The 25224-nt window shown below is 39.3% G+C and overlaps 1 protein-coding gene across 1 annotated transcript; it reads left to right on the top strand.

Annotated features, from left to right (window-relative positions):
• The first annotated feature begins 1343 nt into the window (after positions 1–1343).
• Positions 1344–24371, top strand: poglut3 (protein O-glucosyltransferase 3). Its single transcript, XM_080197268.1, has 8 exons — positions 1344–1622; positions 2114–2311; positions 8240–8520; positions 8621–8831; positions 13243–13439; positions 14956–15150; positions 18838–18942; positions 21648–24371. The coding sequence occupies exons 1-8, from the start codon at positions 1415–1417 to the stop codon at positions 21771–21773; spliced, it is 1521 nt and encodes a 506-aa protein (XP_080053394.1). The 5' UTR covers positions 1344–1414; the 3' UTR covers positions 21774–24371.
• Positions 24372–25224: the final 853 nt, after the last annotated feature.

The raw sequence follows: 25224 nt of genomic DNA, 5'->3' as shown, positions 1-25224 counted from the left end.
TTTTCCCCATATCCAAACACATCAAGTCCATTCACTTTTTAATCCTGTGCTGGTTTAGTTACTTTGGCTCCCAGTTTGGCAACATCTCAATTTTAAAATTCTTATCCTTGTTTCAAATCCCTCTATTGGCTTACTCCTCTCTATTGCTGTAACCTCCTCCATCCCTACAACCCTCTGAGATCACTTGTGCTCATCCAATACTAGCCTCTTGCACATCTCCCAATTATAATATCACTCATCTCCTGTTTGTATCAATGTCAAATCTTACTTGACACTTTTAGATAAGTTAAAATCATTAAAGCATTGAACACGAACACATAAACAATAATTACTCCCTTGTTAGATGTACACAGATCTAAGTTTGAAATTAGGACAAAACTACCAACTTATTAAATTATAATTTTGATTCCTTTTATTGTACTTCAATTCCTCAGTTGTCCACCATTTGCAAAATTTCTCAAGTATAACAGTGGATAATATGCTCCCTTTCCAGGCATAGTCAGATTTGGACATACCTGTCTAAGAAAGGCAGGTATCTCAAGTGACCATCCCATCAGCTACACCATGTCTGGATCTGTTAAAGATCACCTAATTAGAGAGGCCCAAGAGCTAATGTATAAGGAGTTATTTGAATTGCCTGTTCCTCTCTCAATCAGGTGGCAAAAGATCAAGTGCATGGAACTAAAGATTGGCCATTGGTAGAGGAGCAACTCCCTCAGGGTCAGTGTAATCATGAAACACAGACTCACCCAGGCCACAAAAATTACAGTAAAAGCAAAAAGAAAACTGCAAATGCTGGGATCTGAAATCTGAAGGGTCATATGGAATCAAAATGTTAACTCTGTTTCTCTCTCCATGGATGCTGCCAGACCTACTGAGTCTTTCCAGCATTTTATGTTCTGTAATTGCAAAAATTACAGGTAGCCCTGGACTCTGTGAATTGACTTTTAAACATATTTGAAGGGACTGCACGGTGCAACACTCTCCAAGCCCAGATCTCCAATGGAACAGGGGACAACGCCAGAATAAAGAGACCTCCAGTGCAGACCCTCATCTCCACTGGATAGCAGGATGGAACATCAAGACCTTTCCACATCGGGGGGGGGGGGGGCGGGAATGACAAATCTTTTTTGATAACACTCCTGTGAAGAGCATTGGGACATCGTACTGGATTAAAGGCGCTATATAAATGCAAGCTAATTGTTATTCGGTTCGGCTCCACCAGGGATCCGTTCCAGGTTTTCTTTTCATTCCGACGCAGCCATCGGGGTTTCCGCACTCCAGTCAAAGGCGGCTAATGATGTGGAGTATCCCCGGGTGGCATTGAAGTTTTATTTGGGGGGGGGGGGGTGGGTGGTGGTATGGTGGGAAGTTTGCAAATGTCTAGGCGGTGAATCGGAGCAGATCAAAAATAATGCAGCGGCAGCAATGGCTCTGGGTGTTTTCGGTGGAGTTGTTTTTGATGGTTTGTCTTGGTAAATGTGAAACAGGGAAAGAGGAAGTGAGTGCTGCAAAAAGTTTGGTCTGGGGGCCGGGTCTGAGGGCTGATGTTGTGCTGCCGGTTCGATATTTCTATATCCAGGCAGTTAACTCCACAGGAGAAAATGTCACCTCTTCTCCCGGTATGTAAATTCCTCCTGGGAATCTGGACCATTTTGTTCACTCCCAGTGAAACAACATGGTCATCAGTTCTGGATTTGTTGCTGTAATTCACTCTTAAAACTATATTGATTGCAATATTTCATTGCAGCCAGGTTTAGCTTAACTTTATTGAAGTCCAGCAATGCAGTCCTAATGGTTAAGCATTTTTGTCAGTATTGTTCTGCATCTTGCAGTACAACAGTAAATTAAAATTCCCCAGATTGAATTATAATGGAATCATGACCACTACCAGACATCTGGGAGTCATTTAAAGGTTATAATCAAATTTCTGTGCTCACATGTTTGTGCAAATTAAAAGCCACTCTAATGTGGATTTTCTGTTGAGATTCCTTTCCAGCCAATTGTAACTTTGGAGGTTTTTTTAAAAAAGTCTATGTTCTTAAATTAATAAATATAGTATAGTGAGTGAAACTGAAAAGTAAAGTCATTCATTTTGCCCTTTTTAATTCAGGAAGTAACACCTTCAGCGTGGTGATCATAGTGCTGTCCTCCAGAGAACATGTTCGGCGTTATGTACCTGCACCCTTGGATCGAAATGATGGAACATTTCTTATGAGGTACCGACTGTATGGAACTGCCAGTGAGGGGCTAAAGATTGAAATATTCCATCAAGGTCAACATGTAGGCCAGTCTCCATATATTTTGAAAGGTAAATTCAAATTTAAAAAAACATTGGGATGGAGGAGTTGTGAGAAAATATTTTAATGAGTGGAGTTGGCCTGAACGTGAGCTCAGCACTAAGATCTAATTGGTTTGACTGTATATTGTTACAACAATGTTATTTAGTACAATAGGATAGTGTGACCACATGATAAGGCAGTACTGGAAACCACGGGTCAGTTATTTAGCTCCAGAGGTAATTGAAGGAAACTCTGTAAATATAGGAGTCAGGAATATATGTTTCAGAGGTGCCTTGGGGCAAGAGGAAGTGCCACAGGAATTGTACAATCATAGAATAGTTACAGCACAAAGGGAGACCATTTGGCCTGTTGTGACTGTACTTGCCCTCTGAAGGAGTAGTCCACCTACTGTCACACCTGTAGCTTTTTCCCATAGCCATGCATTTTTTTCCTTTTCAGACGTTGATCCAATTCCCCTTTGAATCCCCGGATTCAACCTGCCACCATCTCACTCGCAATGCGTTTCAGGTTCTAACAACTTACTCGATGAAAGATTTTTTTCATGTCAGTATTACTACTTTTACCAATGACTCAAATTGACCTTCCATCAATGAGAACAAATTCAGCCTATCTACTCTGTCCAGACTCATGATTTTGAATGCATCAATCAAATCTCCTCTCAAGGAAAACGGTGAAGTTCCTCATTCCTGGAATCATTTTTGTGAATCTTTTCTGCACCCTCTGACCTTCTTCTAATCTCAGAACTGGGCACAATACTCCAATTGAGGCCAAACCAGTGTTTTATACAGGTTTAACATGATTGCTTTTGTACTCTTTGCCCCAGTTGATAAAGCCCAGGATACCATATTTTATTAGCTATTTTCTCAATTTGTCCTGTCACCTTCAATGATTTATGCACATATAGACCCTTTTAGAGTTGTGCCTTTATATTGTATCTCCATGTTCTTCCTACCTAAATAAATTATTTTGCACTACTTTGCATTAAATTTCATCTGTCACTTGTAATGCCACCCCTCCATTCCACAGATCTGTCTGTCTTTTTGAAATTCTATAGTTTTCAGTACTTCCACATTTTATATTAACTGTAACTTTCAAAATGATGCCTTGCACATCAAGATCTAAGTAATTAATATATTCCAGGAAGATCAGAGGTTCTAATACTATCTTTGGGAAGCTCTACTATAATCCTTCCTCTAATCTGAAAAACAACCATTCACCATCACTCTTATTTCCTGCCATTCAGCCAATATTGTATGCATGTTGCTCCTCTGCCCTTTTATTTCATTAATTTTACCTTTGCCCACCAGTCTGTTACGTTGCACTTTACCAAATGCCTTTGGAGGTTGATGTACATCAGCAGCATTAACCTCATCAAGTCTCCCCACTACCTCATCAAAAAACTCCGACAAGTTAGTTAAACATGATTTTCCCTTAACAAATCTGTGTCTGCACTATTAATTAACCTATGTTTCCCTCAAATGACTATTAACTTTGTCCTGAATTGTTGTTTCTAAAAGTTTCCCCACCACTGATGTTAAACTGGTCAGTATTTACTGGAATTATCAACTTTTAAGTATAGGCAGCCTATTCAATACCACCTCCTTATTAATTTTAAATCCTTCAAGTTTTTGAACTACTCCTCTCTCACCATGACCTGGAAAGCGTATTCCTTGGTAAAGACAGGTTCAAAGTAATAATTTAATACATCAGCCATATCCATTGTCTCCATGCCTTTTTTTGTCCCCAAGCAGCCCCATTCCTCTTGTTATCCTTACACTATTTATTTGCCTACAGGAGACTTTTGGATTTCCTTTAATGTCAGCTGCCAGTCTCTTCTCATTCTCTTTGCTTCTCTTATTTGCTTTCTCAATTCTCCTCTGAACCTTCTATATTTGGCCTGGTTCTCAATTATCTAACTGACATAAGCACACCTTTTCTACTCTCAATCTCATTTGTCATCCAAATTGCTCTGGATTTGTTTGCCTTACCTTTCTGCTTTGTGGGAATATACCTCGATTATACTTGAACTTCCTCTTTAAAGACATCCTATTTTTCAGTTGCAGTTTTGCCTGCTAATCTTTGAATCAGCTTATCTGGTTCAGATTCATTCTTACCCCATTGAAGTTGGCTTTCCCCCAGTTAATTATTCTTACTCTGGACTATTGCTTATCCTTTTCCATAGTCAGCCTAAAATATGTGATACTATGACATTGTCTCCTAAATGTTCTTCTACTGCCACTTGATTCACTTTAAGAAGTCTCACAACACCAGGCTGAAGTCCAACAGGCTTATTTGGAATCACGAGCTTTCGGAGCAGCGTTTTGAAAACTCATGATTCCAAATAAGCCTGTTAGACTTCAACATGGTGTTGTGAGACTTCTTACAATGCCCAACCCAGTCCAACACAGGCATCTTCACTATGACTGTGATCCACTTTGCTCACCTTATTCCAAAAATTGGGTCTAATAGTCTGTTTTCATATTGGGCTGGAAGCATACAGTTGTAGAAAATTCTCCTGAACATACCTATGAATTCTTGCCCCTCATTGTCCTTTACACTATTATTGTCCTAGTCTCTATTTGACATATACAATTATCCACCATTATAACTACTTTATAATTCTTACACTTCTCTGTAAGTTCCTTGCAGATTTGTTCTTCTACACCTTTCACTCTAGTTGGTGGCCTATAGACTACACTGACCAATAGAATTCCACCTTTTTTGATCTTTAGCTCTCGCCAAGTCAATTTTGTCCTTGGCCACTCTGGTGCATCCTCATGATCACTGCCACTCCTGTTCTTTTCCTTTCTTTTCAAGCTTTTCTGAACACCTTATATCCGGGAATATTTAATATCCAGTCCTGCCCTCCTTTTAGCCAGATCTCTGTTGTAGCCACAATTTCATGAGCTGGATTTTCCTGTTGATGGCTGGTAGCAGGAGTCTGGAAATTTGCTGGTTTGATGCACTTGCCTCGGAAAAAGAGGCTGGAAAGGTGTGATTTTTTTCTGCTGAGTGGTGGTGGGGGAGCGGGTTTGCTGGAATCATGGCCATACTTGTGGGAACAGTTCAGAGCCAGCCATGGGGGCTGCTGAGTGATGCGATGATATGTTTAAAAGTTCTCTGGAATGTTGTCCCAGTTATTATATTCAAAATCAGGTCCTCTAGTCCTTACCCTTCACATCCCCACCCATTCCCCAACCTCATCTATGCCAAGTTGGGCTCCCAAACACCCACAATGCCCCCTCACATCCTCCACTCCAATCCATATCCCCCATCCCCAATGTCCCATTGTATCCTCCATGCCAAAACATGCTCCTCCACCCATAGCCAATGGCCCCCTTGCCCTCCGTATCAACTCATAGCACTTCCATGCTCATTCACCCAATATACATGCTGATCAAAACTAATTTATCTACTAGTAAGATGAAGGTAAAATACTGTGGATGCTGGAATCTGAAACAAAAACAGAAAATGCTGGAAAATTTCAGCAGGTCTGACAGCATCTATGGAGGGAGAATATGAAGAGAGAATAGAGCCAAACTTTTGAGGATGGATGTCCCTTCCTTCCTGCCAAGATTTTCCAGCATTTTCTATTTTTGAACCCTATAGTAACAATGTTTTTAAAAAAACTGCCTTTCATTCATCACTTCTTAGAACCTGTTGTGACTACAAACCTGTAAGTGTCAATCAATTAAGGCATTAATAGCTGAATCTATAAACAATATCTTGTGTAAATAAACATTGAGCTATTAATAAATAGATTTTTAAAAAGGCTGTTGGTCAAACAGTGTTTCCTTTCTGTGCATCCTTTTTGCGGTCTTGTGGAGTCCGTGGACCATTTCTATGTTAATGTCTAAGGCTGCACTCCCTTGTTACCTAAAAAATCTTTTATTGATGTTCTGTGTGCACTTCAGCCCCACACTCTTGATTTATGGGCACCCGGTGTGGAAGGGAACAGGGAAGGTGGAGGACCTCCTCGTGAACCTGCTCCTGGGCCTGGCCAGACTCACCATAAACAGGTCCAGGCAGTGGGCAACTGAGGGGTTTGTCCGATCTGACTGTCTGCCCCTCTGCCACAGCTACACTGAGAGTAAAGTGCAGCATGTCAATGTTTGTATATGACACAAAACTCAGAAATATAGTAAATATTGAGGAGGACAGTAAGACTTCAATAGGATGTACAGTTAGTGAAATAGGCAGTCAGATGACCAATGAAATTTAATGCAGAAAAGTGTCGAATGATACATTTCAATAGAAAGAATGAGGAGAGGCAACTTGTACTGAATGGCAAAATTTTAAAGAATGTCCAGGGACTGAGAGACCTGGGACAAGTACACAAACCTTTTGAAGGTGGCAGGATAAGTTGAGAAGACTGTAATAAAAATAAATCTATGGGATCCTTGATTTACTTAAAAGCTACGTAGAGTACTAAAAGGAAGGAAATAATGCCAAACTTTGTAAAATACTAATTCGGCCTCAGCTGGATTACTGAGTTCATTTATAGGCATCACACATTAGGAAAAGGAAAGACCTTTGAGAGGAAAAGAGATTTACTCAAATAGTGCCAGGAATGAGGAACTGGAAAAGTGGAATTGTCCTCCTTTAGAGTAGAGAAGGTTAATTGGAGATTTGATGGAGGTCTTCAAAATCATTAATGATTTTGATATATTAAATGAGTGGTGATTGTTTCCAGGGTAGAAGGGCTGGCAACCCAAGGTAAGGTTTAAGGTAATTGGTAAAGAACCAGAGGTGCCATTGAAAGTGCATGTGAGTTTCTTTTGATTTGTTCCTCAAGTATACAGAACTTTATTAATGAGTTTTTTCTGTCCTATTGATGTTTGGGTATTTTGCCGCAAAACTGAGCATATGCCCTCCCAAACAGGAAGTGATTGTGTGAGACTTTTATTCACTGATAGTTCTTTTCAGCCAAGTCTTTATTTAATCTCTCCTAAGGATGCTAGTTTTTGACGTTGAACATTGCTGAGAGGGACTTTGTGGCTAGATGACCTCCTCAAGTGCTGTAACCATCTGACTGCCTACAGGGGTTCAGATCTTCCAGGCATTAGTAGGAGGTTGGGTGTTGGAACTATAACTTTGTTCTTAACTTGCTTTACTTTGATTTTAATGTTTTGAAAAGAAACAACGTTGATGAGCAATCTCTGATCATTGCCCAGTATTGTTCTCTATCCATATTCCCCTTCTCTCTCTCGAGCCCATTTCATTCTGGACACTGAAAAGAAATCTCTCCCCAGAGTCATTAGCCCTTGCATTCTAATTCCCTGCTGTCTAGACATTGATCTTTAACTCATTGCGATATTTTGACAGATAGTGGTTGCCAAATAATTGATTTTTATTTATTATTACATTGAAAATGCTATATAAATGCAAGTTGTGGTTGTTCTGAAGAAGCATCATTTTCAATGTGAAACATTGACTGTCTCTCTCCCCACACATGCTGTCAGACCTGTTGATTATTTTTAGCACCTGCAGTAATTCACTTCAATTGTTATTTGTCTTTTCAAATTCAGGGAATATATTTGCCCAAAAATGTAAAGTTATAGAGATGACATCTAGGTAATCTTCTGCACTTTTTTTTTACTGTCCTGTGGCCAAATTACTGCGGCTGGAATAGTCTTCAACAACTAACCTGAACAAGTTACTTTCCAGCTACAGCAGAAGAAAAAGACTTGCAAATTGACAAGTTGGTCATTCTAACATTACGTGTAAAGGCATTTATATGTAAAATGTAGTGAACAATTTACCTCGCAAATTTATGAAAATTGTTTGAACTTTGTTGATATAGAGCTTGATATTTGTGGTGAATTGGTGCAAGGAAATGTCTGCTAAACAATTGTTTTTGACAGGGCTAACTTATATAGAGACAATGTGTAATTGCATGTAATGTTAATATGTTGTGTTCCTGCTTCTGTTATCAGGGCCAGTTTATCACGAATACTGTTACTGTCCAGAAGAGGAACCTCAGAAATGGAAAGATACCGTATCCTGTCCTGCAGAAGAGGAACAGATTTCTCACGACTTCACCAGTTTTCCCAGTATAGATCTCGCGCTCCTACTAGAAGAAGTACCAAATCGGTTTGGTGATCGGGGAATTGTTCACTACACTATATTGGATAACCAGGTTTATCGACGAACCATGGGGCGGTACACTGACTTCAAGATGTTTTCAGATGAAATGCTGCTTTCTTTAGCAAGGAAAGTAAGTGTCAATAAGACCACAGTCTAAAATTCATATCCTTTCTACTGTAATCTGTTACAAAATGATACATTATTTAATTTTTTTTATGGATTTTCCGTAGGTTCGATTGCCCGATGTTGAATTCTATGTAAATGTTGGAGATTGGCCACTGGAAACCCGTAAAATGAAGGATAACCCCTTGCCCATCATTTCTTGGTGTGGTTCTGAGGATACTGCAGATATTGTCCTTCCAACATATGATATAACACGCTCTTCATTGGAAACACTCCGTGGTGTAACAAATGATCTTCTCTCCATTCAAGGACAGACTGGTAGGTTGTGTTTTTCTGTTTGAATTCATCATAAAATTTAATATAAAAACAATCACCTGACACCTACTGCTGCAGTGGATTTTATTTATTTAACATTAAATTTTCCATACAGGAGCTTATTTCTCCAGCCATTTTATTCCCCTTCTCTCATCTTCTTTTCATTTTCTTTGTTGTTATAAATTAGTCAAGGCTGGAGATTTTCTGTTACGACAAATGCAGTTGAAATTTAATCAGAGAAATGATATCAACACCAAAGCTGCAGATATTGGAAATCTGAAATTAAAACAAAATTCTGGAAATACTCAGCAGGTTCTAGCAGCTTCTGTGCAGAGAGAGACAAGATTAACGTTTCAGGCCAATGGTTGTTCAATTCTGATTTTTTTTAAGTCATTGACTTGAAACGTTAACTTTGTTTCTCCCGCAAAAGCTGCCTGACTTGGAGAGCATTTTCAGTATTTTCTGTTTTTTATTAAATGTGGTTACTGCTCTCATGTGCTCCATACTCTGTCTCATGTATTTTAGCCTCAATTTCATCCACCTTTGGATGACTTCCCTCCATCTCCAAACATTCAAGTCCTTGAACATGTTGCCACGTCAAAAGTCCATGCCCATTGTTCTAATTTCTTGTGTGAACTTCTACAATCCTGCCACAGCACTGAACTAGAATCAATCATAGAAAGAGTCATAGAAACCCTACAGTGCAGAAAGAGGCCATTTGGCCCATCGAGTCTGTACCGATCACAATCCCACCCAGATCCTACCCCCATATCCTTCTAACCTACACATCTCAGGACTCTAAGGGGCAATTTTAGCATGGCCAATCAACCTAACCCGAACATCTTTGGACTGTGGGAGGAAACCAAAGCACCCGGAGAAAACCCACACAGACATGAGGAGAATGTGCAAATTCCACACAGATAGTGACCCAAGCTGGGAATCGAATCCAGGTCCCTGGAGCTGTGATGCAGCAGTGCTAACCATGGTGCTACTGTGCCGCCCAAATAATCCTAATCAAAGTCACAGATGAAATCCTATGTGACTGTCACCAAATCCCCCTACTCCTGTTTAACCTTGCTTTGATTTTGATTTATTATTGTCACATGTATTAGCATGCAGCAAAAAGTATTGTTTCATGTGCTATACAGACAAAGCATACTGTTCATAGAAAAGGAAATGAGGGAGTCCAGAATTTAGTGTTACAGTCGTAGCTAATGTGTAGAGAAAGATCAACTTAGTGCGAGGTAGGTCCATTCAAAAGTCTGACGGCAGCAGGGAAGAAGCTGTTCTTAAGTCGGTTGGTACGTGACTTCAGACTTTTATATCTTTTTCCCGATGGAAGAAGGTGGAAGAGAGAATGTCCAGAGTGCATGAGATCCTTAATTATGCTGGCTGCTTTGCTGAGACAGTGGAAAGTGTAAAGAGAATCAATGGATGGGAGGCTGGTTTGTGTGATAGATTGGGCTACGTTCACAACCTTTTGTTGTTTCTTGCGGTCTTGGACAGAGCAGGAGCCATACCAAGCTGTGATACGACCAGAAAGAATGCTTCCTATGGTGCATCTGTAAATTAGTTACATTTTTTCACACAGTTGGTATATCATCCTGCCCCAGTGTCTCTCTGTCTCTCTCCCACTGTCCAGCTGCATAGGACTGTCTTTACTCAGATCCTCTCTCACTTATCCAATCGCAGCCAAGGGAAGTTTCCAGTGTCTTTTCTTCGTACTTCATCCCACTGAAGGATCCATCCTTTTTATCCCCTTCCTTACCTACTAACTACCATCAGAGACATTATCCAAACACATGACATCAAGTTTTGCACATATGTTTATGACACCCAGCCCCATTGCACGCTGTCTCTGTGTTGTCTGACTGCATATAAAAGAATTTAGTCTTGGATAGGTTACAATTTGTTTGAGTTAAACATTAGCAAGATTGAAGCTGTTGTCTTTGGCTCCTTCCACAAACTTTATTCCCACGTCACCAATTCCATTCTCTTTCCTTGGCCACTATCTTGGGCTGAACCAGAATTTTTGCAATCTCCCTGTCAATTAGCCCTGAATTGAGCATCTACTTGCTTCCTCCATATTACAGATTTAGCTTTCTGCCACCTCTGAAACCTGGAAAGTCTGGCACTCCTGTTTCACTTTATCTGCTGCTGCAACTCTGACCTGTGCATTTGTTACTTCCACATTCTATTCCAATACTTTCCTGTTGATTTCCTTAATTTTCCATCCTCCATAAACACCGGCGACACAGTTCTAGATGACTTTCTACCCTAACCCCATGCATGCCTTGTGTCATCCCTGCACTTGCTGACCTGGAGCATTAAAATGATGTAAAACCTCTCATCCTCATGTTCAAATCCCTCCATGGTCTTGCCTCTCCTATCTCTCAATCACCTCCACTTCTACCATCTTCCAAGAACTCTGCCTTGCTCCAACACTTCTGCATCTCTCCCTCCCTTTGGCATATCATAAGTGACAATATCTTCAGTCATGTAGACCCAAACCTCTGAAATGCCTCTTTGGACTTCAGTGCTCCTTTTTAAGACTCTTTTAATATTATTTTTCTGATCTAGCTTCTAGTTGTTTGCTTAATGTTTCTTACTAACCATGATGCCATTTTTTATTTGATCATGTTTCCGCTATATGCCTTGGGCTATGTCTATATTAGAGATGCTACATAAATGCAAATCATTGTTAATTTACTTCTGTTAATAAGCCTCCTTACTGACTGTTGAATAGGAATATAAAATTATCAGAAATAGGAGTATGTTATTTGGCTTATGGAGCTTGCTGCATCATTCAATAATTATTCATGGCTGATTTGATTGTAGCCTTAACTCCATTTTCTTGCCTGCCCCCATATAACCCTTGATTCCTTTGTTGATCAAAAACCTGTCCAACAGTGCCTTGAATATTTTCAATGACCCAGCCTCTCTGGAAGAGAATTCCAAAGATTAATAGCCCTCTGAGAGAAGAAATTCCACGTCATCTCCATCTAAAATAGGAGGACCTTTATTTTTAAGCTGTGTCCCTTATTTTTAGATCCCAGCGTAAGAGGAAATATCTCGGCAGCTACTCTGTCAAACCCATTCAGAATTATATATGTTTCAATAAGTGCACCTCTCATCCTTTTAAACTCCTGTGGATATAGCTCCAGCTGCTCAAGTGTTTCCCATGGAACCTTCTCTGATCTGCTTCCAATGTAAGTGTACCCCTTCTTTAATTAAGGAGAGCAAAACTGTATACAGTAGCCCCGGTGGGGTCTCATCCAATGCCCCCTATGGTTGAAGCAAAACCTCAATAGAATCAAGGAGAAGTGGAGGAAATGAGGGAGGAATGTTTGAAGGTTTTATTGCCCATCATTAACTTCTGAGTAAGTGGTGGTGAGCCCTCTTCTTGAATACAACAGACAGCCTTGCCTTTTCAGAGGATAATTATAGAGTTAGTCACATCACTGTGGGTCTCGAGTCACATAAGCCTGACTGGGTAAGGATGGTGATTTCCTTTTCTAATGATCATTTATGAACCAGATGAATTTTCACAATAATCCAATAGTTTTGTGGTCACCAATACTGATATAAGATTATTATTCCAGATGTATTTAATTAACTGAATTTGAATTCTCAGCTGTATATCGCAGTCTAAAAGCCTAGGCAAATTCTGTGGGCAACTGTAAATGTAACAGCTGGCAAAGGGTGTTTATTCAGAGCTAACCATAAACTACGGGCTAAAATGTACATTTTTTTATTCATTCTTGGGACATGGCATCACTGGATGGCTAGCATTTATTGCCCATCCTTAGTTGCCCTTGAGAAGGTGGTGATGAGCTGCCTTCTCGAATCGTTGCAGTCCACAATGTTATTACGAGGTAGGGTGGTGGGATACCTTGTTATAGCATCAAGCCAAGCAGGAGTTGAGTTTCATTTTGGTGGCTTATTCCCTGCTGTCTTGGCGTCGCAGAATCAATAGTTCAGTCCTTGGGATTACTAGTCCTAACTGTACACGGATGACAGTGGTTCACCATCACCTTTTTGAGCAATTAAGGGTGGTCAATAAATGACAGCAAAACTTGTAAATAGAGTGAATGGAAAAGCATGTGGTCATTGGCTCTATTTTAGTGTCTGCTCCAAAAATGAATTGCATATTCCTGAAATAAGGACAAATTCTAATTAATTCATTCATATTTTAGTTTTTGATCCCCAATTTTAAGTTTATTTCTGAATTTAAATGTATTCTAAATAAGTCAGAAGAATGTTAAGGGTTTCCTTTTTGAGAGGAGGAGCATTGAGAACTGTTAACAATGTTGGTTGACATGGGGAGAAGAAGAGGAATTTCTGAAATTAAGAACTGATAACATACTGTATTTAAAATTGCTGAAATTATTTCTTATTTCTTGCAAAATCCAAGGTCCTGCCTGGTATGATAAAATAGAGCAAGCTTTTTGGAGAGGCAGGGACAGTCGTGAAGAGAGGCTGAAACTAGTGAGAATCTCCAGAAACAATCCTGAGCTGTTGGATGCAGGAATAACTGCCTATTTCTTCTTTCGTGAGGAAGAGAAAGAACTTGGGAAAGCGCAATTAATCAGTTTCTTTGACTTTTTTAAGGTATGATTCAATAGGCAAATGAAAGAATTATTTTAAAATCTTGTGTTATTTTAATTTCCAAATTTTACTGTAAAATACAATGTTATTTAGGATGCAAAATTGGAGTATCAGCTTCCGTTTCCATGTACTAGTGGACATGGTTTCAATCTCCCTTGCCCTGCTGAATCCATAATCTCACTCTCAATGATGTAGTGGCGAGGTAGGGGTAATGGGATACCTTGCTTGGCTTGTAAGCTTATTGGTACAGATCTGATTACAGATGGTAGATTGACAGACTGTACAGAAAGAAAACCTAGCCATTAATATTGCCAGGGTTTGAGTGGACTCATTGTGATTCTGAAGCTTTCTATAGGGAGAACGCCAGGCATGGAAGAGACTTATACTGCCGAGGTGATACAATCTGCTATGTATATTATGTCCCTTCCTTTTCTCCCACTACCTCCTGCACTGCAACCAGATGTTGTATTAGCTGCTGTTATATAATGTTACCAGTATTTACTCTTCTACCAGAAAAATACTTTCAGGGATTAAGAATTATTGGTAGCCTTCCAAATCATAAATCCACAGGATCCTGAATTCAGTAACATCTGAAATGGGCATAATACCTGTGGCACACAATCAGTGCCAGAGTAAGGGTTACCCAGTGTTGTCCTTGGACTCTATCATTCTGGTGAGGTGCAGGAGCTGAACCAATTTCATCCAGAGCTGAAGCTCACACACACATCTGGTGGGGAGAGAGGGGGAAGCCAATTTGGCAGGCCAGTAGTGCTCCACAATTATTTTGTGAAGTCAGGAGAAGCACTCCTACTTCGTCCAGTCACAAAAGGGACATTACGTGGAGGTTTGAGGCCATTTTCTTGAACGGCCTGCAACAGTTGTTTTCAAAATTGCCAGGTAGGCAACTTATTCGTAAATTGTGATTAGTAAGTCTAAATAATCTTAGATATCTAGGTCAAAAGTGGGCTCAGAGACTTTTAATTAAATATTCAGGATCTAAAAAGAAGCCCCAACTGTCAGCATGAAACCAAATGTTTCTGCAATTTGCGTTTGCCTGTTTCACACCAGAAAAGCAGGTGTAACAATGTTGAATTTGACGGTGTTATTTCCTTTCCCCTTTTTTAAAAATGTGAAGCAGAATTGGTCTTTGAGGTAAAGACAGGTCAGTGTGCTCAAACTCAGTAGCAGTACCTACAGTCTGTATGTCTTGTATGTGTTAATTTATGTTTCTGGAAAAGATGTTCAAACAATAAATTTCTTGCAAGCTTTATATTATCTATTGTGAATATAGACTTACAAAACATTAGCTTCAAATCAATATTACATCAGGCCAATATATTTTTCATTATATTAAGTGTCCTATAATTATTGAAATTTTAAAGTATCTTTTCAGGTAAATCCTCATTATTACAATTGAAAAAAATACCCTTTATAGAAGGGCTTCTTTTAGATGCAGTTATTAAAAATTTTCATGTGAACTTTTTTTATTGAGATGAGATGTTTCTGAACATTTTTCCAGTATAAATACCAAGTGAATGTGGATGGTACTGTGGCAGCTTACAGGTTCCCATACCTTATGTTGGGTGACAGCCTTGTATTGAAGCAGGATTCTAAATATTATGAGCACTTCTACAGATCCCTGAAGCCATGGAAACACTATGTTCCACTGAAGAGAGATATGAGTGATGTTATTGAGAGGATTAAATGGGTGAAGGTAAGTAAGCAAGTTGTGATGCCATTATATTTTACTGTGTAGAATTTCCCGAAAGGCTCAGTGGGTAAATGTGGTGTATCACTGATCCATTCAGATATTGGAAGCTCTTGCTCAGATTGTGATTTATGCTGAGTTAGTCTGTCTTTAGGGGCCAGGTAGCTCAGTTGAGTGGCTTCCGTGTGGTTCAGATTGTCATCAATAGCATGGGTTTGCTTCCCATTCTAACTGAGATAGACTTAGGGATCCCCCCTTCCCCCTGAGAGTGGAAGGTAATTGCAAACCACCACAGACAAAAAAAAATTGTTCAGAAAAATATCTCGGGATGAAGCATCAGTAAGCAGACAGAGCCGTGGAAGAACCTGTTTACGGGCAGAGCACAAATGAAAGAAGAAAGTCTCTCTATTCAGCATAGGTGCTATACTAAGCTTTGACCTCAAGCTGGACAGGGAATACAATAGCCACAGTTCCTGCTCCTGATTTTGATTTGTATCAAAATCAACTTTTACTGTTGAGTACTGTCTTGATACTCATTTGATTACCTAGAACTACACCACAGCCTTTATTAGCACTTTCAGGAAAGGTGAATTCTGGGGACAAAGTGGAAAAGGAATTGGGATCACTGCTGACTTTGATGTGATTGACTAATTTAATTGTAGGGGTCAAATTTAGGACCTCCAGTCATTGACGCTTTAGTGCGGTTTAGCCATGAACCACGGGGAGGTGCTGCTGTCATTTAATCTGAAGTTCACTATACTTGTCACACTAATTATTACCATTTTCTACTTAATTTCAACTTAACTGTAGAAATGTGGGAAAAGGGACAAAGTTAGTATTTATTGATGTGACAAAAAAGTAAATTGTGCATAATATAACAACAGAACAGGTACAGTACTTAACTAAATATAGCTAACATAACAGTGAACTATATACTTTAAGGCAAAGTTATTCAAAATGTCAGCACTTGTTATAGAAACATCGAACATGACAGCACAGTACAGGCCCTTCGGCCCTCAATGTTGTGCCAAGCCATGTCCAAACCCAAAAGCAAGCTATCCCACTCCCTATAATTCTGGTGTGCTCCATGTGCCTGTCCAATAATCGCTTGAAAGTTCCTAAAGTGTCCGACTCCACTATCACAGCAGGCAGTCTATTCCACACCCCAACCACTCTGAGTGAAGAATCTACCTCGGACATCCCTCCTATATTTCCCACCATGAACCTTAAAGTTATGCCCTCTGGTAACAGCTACATTCACCCGAGGAAATAGTCTTTGCACGTCCATTCTATCTATCCCCCTCATCATCTTATAAACCTCTACTAAGTCACCTCTCATCCTCCTCCTCTCTAACGAGAAAAGCCCCAGCTCCCTCAACCTTTCCTTATAAGACCTATTCTCCAAACCAGGCAGCATCCTGGTAAATCTCTTCTGCACTCTCTCCAATGCTTCCACGTACTACTTATAGTGAGGTGACCAGAACTGAACACAATAATCCAAATGTGGTCTCACCAACGTCTGATATAGTTGCAGCATAACCCCATGGCTCTTAAACTCAAACCCCCTGTTAATAAATGCTAACATACTTTAATCCTTCTTCACGGCTCTATCCACTTGAGTGGCAACCTTAGAGATCTGTGGATATGCACCCCAAGATCTCTCTGTTCCTCCACATTCCTTAGAACCCCGGCGATAACCCTGTAATCTGCATTCAAGTTTGTCCTACCAAAATGAATCACTTTGCACTTATCAAAGTTAAACTCCATCTGCCACTTTTCAGCCCAGCTCTGCATCCTATCAATGGCTTTTTGCAGCCTGCAAGAGCCCTCCACCTCATCCACTACTCCATCAATTTTGGTGTTATCAGCAAATTTACTAACCCACCCTTCAGCCCCCTCCTCCAAGTCATTGATAAAAATCACAAATAGCAAAGGACCCAGCACTGATCCCTGTAGTACACCGCTGGTAACTGGCCTCCAGTCTGAAAATTTTCCCTCCACCACCACCCTCTGTCTTCTATGAGGTAGCCAGTTACTTATCCAATCGGCCAAATTTCCTCCTATCCTACACCTTCTTCATGAGCCTACCATGGGGAATCTTATCAAACACCTTACTAAAATCCATGTATATGACATCAACTGCTCTACCTTCATCTACACACCTAGTTACCTCCTCAAAGAATTCAGTCAAATTTGTAAGGCAGGACTTACCTCTCACGAAACCGTGCTGACTATCCCGGATTAAACTGCATCTTTCCAAATGGTCATAAATTTTATCTCTCAGGACCCTTTCCATTAACTTACCGACCACTGAAGTAAGATTAACTGGCCTATAATTACCAGGGTCATCTTTATTTCCTTTCTTGAAGAGAGGAACAACATTCGCCACTCTCCAGTCCTCTGGCACAATCCCCGTGGACAGTGAGGACCCAAAGATCAAAGCTAAAGGCTCCGCAATCTCAACCCTTGCCTCCCAAAGTGACCTAGGATGTATCCCATCTGGCCCAGGGGACTTACCCACCCTCAGGTTTTTCAAAATTGCTGATACATCTTCCCTCAGAACGTTTACCTCTGCCATCCTATCAGCCTGTATCACGCTCTCATCCTGAAAAACATGCCCCCTCTCCTTAGTGAATACTGAAGAAAAGTATTCATTCAACACCTCACCTATTTCTTCTGACTCCATGCACAAGTTCCCACTACTATCCTTGACTGGCCCTAACCTCATCCTGGTCATTTTATTTCTCACATAAGAATAAAAAGCCTTTGGGTTTTCCTTTATCCAACCCGCAGACTTCTCATGCCCCCTTCTAGCTCTCTTAAGCCCTTTCTTTGACTCATTCCCAGCTACTCTGTCACCCTCAAGTGACCCAACTGAACCTTGTTTTTTCATCCTTACATACGCTTCCTTTTTCCTCTTAGCAAGACATTCATACCTGAATGTTTCTGGATTTGTTTTTCAAATCATTTAGGGAAAGTATCCAGATTTTATAAACTTAGACAGCTCCAAAGACTTAATCAAGAAAACTTTTCTGAAATGTAGTTAGCCTTTTAAGACAAATAAATTATATTTAACAAACTGCTTGCTTAGTATGAATCATGTGTAATGATGGCTTGAGTTATTGTAAGTTATTGAGTTCAATGCCTGTTAATGTAATCACTTTGCAAAGTTTCCTCGAGGGGTATGTAGTTTTATTGATAACAGCTGCAAGTTAGCTACCCATGGGACATATCTTTGGACAGTGCTATATCATTCTGTCATATTGGCTAGACTTTAACTTAATTCTTACCTTATTAGGTTTGCTTATTAATTTGATGTAGAAATTGTGCAATAAATGAAGCAATCCATGCCACAAGAGTGTGAAGCAAGGCAACTTAATTTTCTATTGCAATTGTTGCATGAAACATACGATTTCTTCTTGTATAATTAAAATAACAATATGTTTGCAGAATAGTTGAATCTTTTTTCTTATTGTAAACCCTTAGTTCATAGAATGTGTGTGACATATTATTACACAAAAGTTAATAGCAATAATCTTGTTTTTGTCATGCATGTAATAGTAGTAAAAGATATTTATTACAAGGTAATCCTTGTCTTATATTTGTAACAATGCAGTGGCTAATGGAAGTTTCTGAATGGCATGCTATGTACATCTTGCTAACATCTTTTTCATTTGCTTGGTCTTCTCTTAGGACAATGATGCTGAAGCTCAGAAAATTGCCAGATCAGGACAAGCTCTAGCTAGAGAGCTCCTGCAGCCCTCAAGTCTTTACTGTTACTATTACATAGTATTACAGGTTTGAGAGACTTAATAGATCAATTTATTAGATTACATAGTCCTGCAAGGCAGTTTTGTACTGAATTTTCTAGGATGTGTTACTCTGATTCAACTGGATCAGTGGATGATAACATTAATGGAAGGAAACATTAGGGATAACCACTCATCCTGGATGGATCCTTGGTAATTTCTTTAAAAACACTTTTGGCATTTTTATATGTTAATATTTACAAACTTGGGGTTCCCATGTGAAATCTTTAACATTCTTAAATTTGTCAGTAAAATAGTCATGTGGATTTACTAGGATGCAACCAACAAAGGGAAAATCACTGGATTACCTCTGCTTCTCAGTGTTATGTCCATTATGTCTTTTTTGATTATAAAGTTTAGGGTTTTTTCCTCTTCTCAGTGACTACATAAAAAAATTTAAAGACCCAATAACTGTCCCTAAAGTATACTCATTTCTACATACTAATAAATTCCTAATTTTCTCATTTGGTTGCACAGAGGTAAAGAGAGATAATCTTTGAAACTTGTATGAATTTACTCCATTGTGGAGTGTCTTGTGTTGGATTGGCCTGGAACCCAAGAAACATCACTCTGTGCAAAGAAAGAGATAAAGATGTGCTAATATGGTTCACACTTGGTGCATTATAATTCCAGTGTCAAAGTGAAGCTTCTACTGAAGCTAAATAGTTTTCAAATTAGAAAGTAATCTGTTATGTCATTTTTTTGCCACCTGTGGGGTATTGGTGCTAAAGGGTGGGCAAATGCTGGAAACTACGATATTATTAAAATACATTGTTGTACCAATTATGAAAATTGCATATAAACAAAATAATGTTGATAGTCATGACTTGCACTTCTCTGAAAAATTGAGTTGTTAGATATAGGTTTGGTTGTTAAAATCTTTGATGCGGATTGACATTCTCTCTGAAAAAGTTTTGTATTTATGATCTCATTTGCAGAAATGGATGAGATGTTTCTACATGATATTAAAAAAATCTTTATTTGCCTTTTTAAAGGAGATGGGAAATTTCTGATCTTCAATTTTCTTTTGTTTAGAGATAATTTGGAGAGTGAGTGATTTCATAAGTGGGTTCTTTCTTCTATTTTACCTTTTTTGTGTTTTCCTCAGTGGTAAGCCAAAAGAGACAGACAAAACTGACAGATCAAACATGAAAGTTAAAAAGAAACTTAACCTTCAGTCCTCCCAAAGACATGAGGAACCTTATAAAGTGTAGTTACTCTTGTAATATAGGATGTGCAGCACCCACAAACAGCAATGTGATAATGGCCAGATCATTTGTTTTAGATAGGTTGATTGTCCTGGTCAATGCTTATCCCTCAGTGAGGAGAACACCTTTGCTCTTTGAAAGACTGCTGAACAAAAGACAGCAGCTGTGACAGCACAGCACTCCCTCGGTAATGCACTGGAATTTTTATACTTATGTTTCTGGAATGGGAGCTTCTGATTCAGAGGCTACCAAATGAGCCTGTCTGACACATTATCGAGAAATTCATTATACAGATTATTGTAATGAAATGCAAGTTTTCCTTGGACCATAAACTCAGATTTCCAAAGTTAATGGCCGCACTAAAGCTGGGAATCCAGGAAAGCTGAAATTGTAGGTAACACTCAGCAAGTCAGGCAGTATCAATGGGGAGAACAGCTATTTCAGTTGTGAATCCATCATTAGAATTGGATGATAATGACAGATAAATTGAATGTTTTGAACATTTTCTGTTTTTCTTCCAGTGTTCTTCTAATTTATATTTCAGAATCTGAATTATTTTTGGGAAGATGGTCTTGTTTCTGAGCTCTATAAATCCTGGAGTGATTTTCACATTTAGCTAAGGGGAAACGGTGGCGTAGTGGTATTGTCATTGGACTAGTAATCCAGAGACACAGGGTAATGCTCAGGGGACCTGGGTTCAAATCCAACCACAGTAGGTAATGAAATTTGAATCTGGTAAGAACCTGGAATTAAAAGTTTAATGATCACCATGAAACCATTGTCAATTGTTATAAAAACCCATCTGGTTCACTAATGTCTATAGGGAAGGAAATCTGCTTCCTTGCCTGGTCTGGCTAAATGTGACTCCAGATCCACAACAATGTGGTTGACACATTATTGAGAAGGTCAGTGTGGATGGGCAATAAATAAGGATGGCCAATGATGCCCACATCCTGTAAAAATGAATTTTTTGGATTTTTTTGGCTGTTCATGCCAGTTGGGGATTTTCTGGTCCCGCTGAGCGCCAAATTCTCCAGCCTCAATTGCATCAGCTGTAGAGCATGAACAGCTGAAAAATCCTGGCCGTATTTTTCTCCAACAAAAAAACTAATCAGTATTGTTACTTGTATGAACTGCACCCTAGTGAGAACAGAGAATTTGGCACTCAGCCAAATCTCACTTGCTGCAGCAAGAACGGAGAATCCCAGCTGTGGGTGAGATTGGAGATTCTCTCTGCCCATCAGAAATTTCCCTTTTATCAACAAGATGATCAGAGCTTTCGATTTCCATCAGGTTTAGGTAATGTAATGGATTAAGCTGTTTTTCCACTTGTAATAAATCCCTCCATTTAGTGGCACAACATTGATGTCTTGTCACCACCTGTCATTAGAAAGTAACTAACCTCTTCGAGCACAATATTCTCATTGTAATGTTAAACTGGTAGCAGCTCTTCTAATTCAATTTATTTTTCATTTTTGCTGTTTAGGAGTATGCCAAAAGGCAGACAACTAAGCCAGAAATTCGAGAGGGAATGGAGCATGTTCCGCAACCAACTGATAATGAATCCTTTTGTAACTGCAAGAGAACAGCCAATATAAAGGACGAACTTTAATAACAATCAATATCATTGCCTTGGTTAATTTTGTATGCATTACTTGAAAAATCCCTCTTTCTTTCTTACACAATTCCCAGAAAGGGCCTGAAGTAATGTACATTTAGACATGAACTTAAATGTCATTTTCAGCAGCCATTATTCACCACACTTTTTTTATTCCCCTCTAAACCTAATGCTGCTTTTGTGTATCATGTTAATTCTACCCTCATGATATCAAACTGACTATATGAAATGTGAATTTAGAAGCTGAACTTGTACCTGGAGCGATAAGCTGAAATTGGTCATTTGGAATTGGTTTGTAGTCATTACTTGAAAATAGTTCAAGCTGTAATTTACAATTCAAAACACACCATCTGGTCTTATTTGTCAGTAAGCATGATGCAAAGTGTTGCATCTAGTCTATCAGGGCTCACCTTACTTGATCTTAGAATCAGATATGTATTTATTACAGAATGGTTTTCAAAGCCAATTTACTTCAACATAGACTCGCTGCATATATAGATATACTGAATTCTTTAAAACTTCTTTTGTAAAATACAATTCTAATATACTTTCACCAGATATGTTGTATATTAAATGGTCATATTAATTGTGCTGAAACTTGCAAGAAATACTGAACTGTATGTTTGTAAAGTAATATTTGTAGTGTAAAGAACAGATTTGGGTATATAAGCATGAGATGATCCAAAGGTTGGAGGTATCTCCAGTGCAGTGTAGTTCATTTATTTTTCAAGTAGGAAGTTTCAATTCCAAGCTGTTTACCTTTTAGGGAAAGAAATAATTATTACAGGTGGTTTGTAAATTAATTCAGACTAAGTTTTATGCTAGGAATTGGCAATCACGTCGACTGCAAAACATCTTGACTATAAATGATTCATGACAAACTCATTCTGTCTTTAAACAGGAGTGGTTGCTCTTGCATTCCTGGATTCACTGAGACTTATATCTGAACACTTGGCTGCATCAAACAAGTTTTGTTAACCACATCCTCTCCTAAATAGCTACTGTCTCGTTTCCTCACCATGTACCAAAAATGTGGAGAGATAAGCTATGCAATCCTTAAATGTTATATGGGCACATATTGATTTGATAAGTAAAAACTAGTACCGTTACAGCTAGCAAGCTGTCCAACGTAGCAGCAAATGGGACAGCTTTATACCAGAGTTCCTGAATGTCTTTACCTTTCATGAGGTGTGAGCATCACTTGAAAGCTCACCATTTATTGCTTATTCTTAATTGTCCTTGAGAGATGGTGGTGAGCCATCTTCTTGAACCACTGTGGAATATCTGGTGCAGGAAGGGAGTTAAAGGTTTTCAACCCAGCAACAATGAAGAAAGAGCAATATAGTTTCTAAATAGCATGTGGCTTGGAAGTGATCTTGCATGTGGTGGTTCCCATGTGTCTGCTACCCTGATCTGGTATAAATTGCAGCTTTCGAAGGTACAGTCAACAGAGCTTAGGTGAGTTGCTGCAGTGCATCTTGTGGATGGTACACACTACTGCCACTGCATCACTGGAAGGAGCGAGGGCTGAAGGTGGCGGATAGGGAGCCAGTCATCAGACTGCTTCGTCCAGGTTTGTGTCAAGCTTCTTCAGTGTTGTTCGTGCCACACTCATCCAGGCAAGTGAAGAGTATTCCATCACATCCTTGTGGATGGTGAACAGATTTTAGGAGTCAGGAGGTGACTCACTCACTGCAGAATTCCCAGCCTCGGCTCTGCTCTTGCCGAAGTATTTATTTGGCTAGGCCAGTTAAAGTTTCTGGTCAATGTTATCCTCAGGATGTTGATGGTGGGAATTAAGTGGTGCTAATGCTGTTGACTATCAAGAGGATATTGTGTGGTGCAAATTTTACTTGCCACTTATCAGTCCAAGTTTAGATCTTGTCAAGGAGTTGCTGCACATGGACACAGACTACTTCAGTATCTGAGATGTATGGTACTGAATGCTGCAATCATCAGTGAACATCCCTACTTTTGAATTTTAAGAATCAAGTCTTTGAACTGTGTTTGTACTAAGTTATGTTCTTCACTGCTGAAGTTCTGAATTCTGATCATTAGTGGGAAAATAAAATGTCTGGTTCCATGAAGCAGCATTGCTTCAGTGCTTGAAACTGCACAGTTCCAGACTTGGAGATCAATGCAGTTGCCTTCTACTGTCAACTCTCAATGCGGATAAAAACTTGCCAATGAGATTTTCTGGTCTTGCTGTCATGAACAAAAGTTTGGCTGAGCGCCAAATTTTCCATCCCCGTTTGCAGTGGTGGCAGGGTGTGAACGGATGGAAAATTCCAGCCATTGTAAATGCAGACAGGTTGTAGACTATATTGTAGAAAATCAAAGGTTAGCTCTACAAAACATTTATTGCTGTAGGAAATCTTTGTTTTTATTCAATTAAGAGTTAAACATTTAGTAGTTAGAAGTCTTTAAGAGTATTTTGGTGGATTCCACCAGTTTGTCAATATAAAGTTCAAAGCAAATTAATTCATTTAGAAATATTTATACACTGCTTTTTTGTAGTTGTGGTTTGTGAATTTAATGATGCTTTTAGAATACCTAAAACAATAAATTTTGTATTTTCATTAAGCAGTTAAACTAGGATATTGTAGGATTGTGTTGCTACTTGCATTTTATATCATAACTTTTAAAAAAGCTAAACATTCCAAGGCGCTGCACAAACGGAAGTGGGCAGACAACAGGAGTTAAGAACTGAACGCATGATGGAAGTTAAAAGTTTTGAGGAAACTTTGGAAGATGGAGGAGAGATGTTGCAAAGTGATGTTTTTTGCAAGATAATTCCAGGGAGCAAGATTATAAAGTTTATTAGTGTCACAAGTAGGCTTACATTCACACTGCAATGAAGTTACTGTGAAAATCCCCTAGTTGCCACACTCTGACCGACGTACACAGGGAATTTAACATGGCTGGTGCACCTAACCTGCACATCTTTGGGGGGAAACCAGAGCACCTGGAGGAAACCCACACAAACACAGGGAGAATGTGCAAACTCCACACAGTGACCCAAGCTGACAATTGAACCCTGGTCCTGGCCCTATGAGGTAGCAGTGCTAACCATTGTGCCACCGTTACCTCCCCATATAGTATCCACAGCTAGACAGGAGTATGGATTGGAGTGGTGTTTGGTGAGACCAAATTAAATGACTTTGGTTTTGCTTGTATTAAAACTGGAGAAGATGGGTTTTAAACTCATGTCTAGTGATTAAATGTCACAATATTTGTCTTTGAGGTACAGATGAGGTAAAGGAAAGTTAATGAGGATTATGGTGTTTAATAAAGTGCTACATAAATTCTTAGCAAAATAAGAGATTGGCTGAGTAACAGGAAACAGAGATCATTATTGAATGGTTGTTTTCAGACAGGTGGACGATTGACTCCCGGGGAACCCCACTCTATGTTGGGACCCCTGCTTTATCTGAATACGTATTGA

Source organism: Carcharhinus amblyrhynchos, chromosome 10 (genome assembly GCF_965287045.1).
Source record: "Carcharhinus amblyrhynchos chromosome 10, sCarAmb.v2.hapA, whole genome shotgun sequence".
Lineage (NCBI taxonomy): Eukaryota > Metazoa > Chordata > Chondrichthyes > Carcharhiniformes > Carcharhinidae > Carcharhinus > Carcharhinus amblyrhynchos.
Note: the sequence above shows the minus strand (reverse complement) of the source record. Positions and strands in the feature narration are given on the sequence as shown.

Excerpts from the sequence above, each read along its gene's own strand:
- poglut3 (XM_080197268.1), top strand. The coding sequence starts at position 1,415 with ATGCAGCGGCAGCAATGGCTCTGGGTGTTTTCGGTGGAGTTGTTTTTG. Across the intron at positions 2,312-8,239 it reads GTCTCCATATATTTTGAAAG|GGCCAGTTTATCACGAATAC; the intron begins GTAAATTCAAAT and ends TTCTGTTATCAG. Across the intron at positions 8,521-8,620 it reads TGCTTTCTTTAGCAAGGAAA|GTTCGATTGCCCGATGTTGA; the intron begins GTAAGTGTCAAT and ends GATTTTCCGTAG.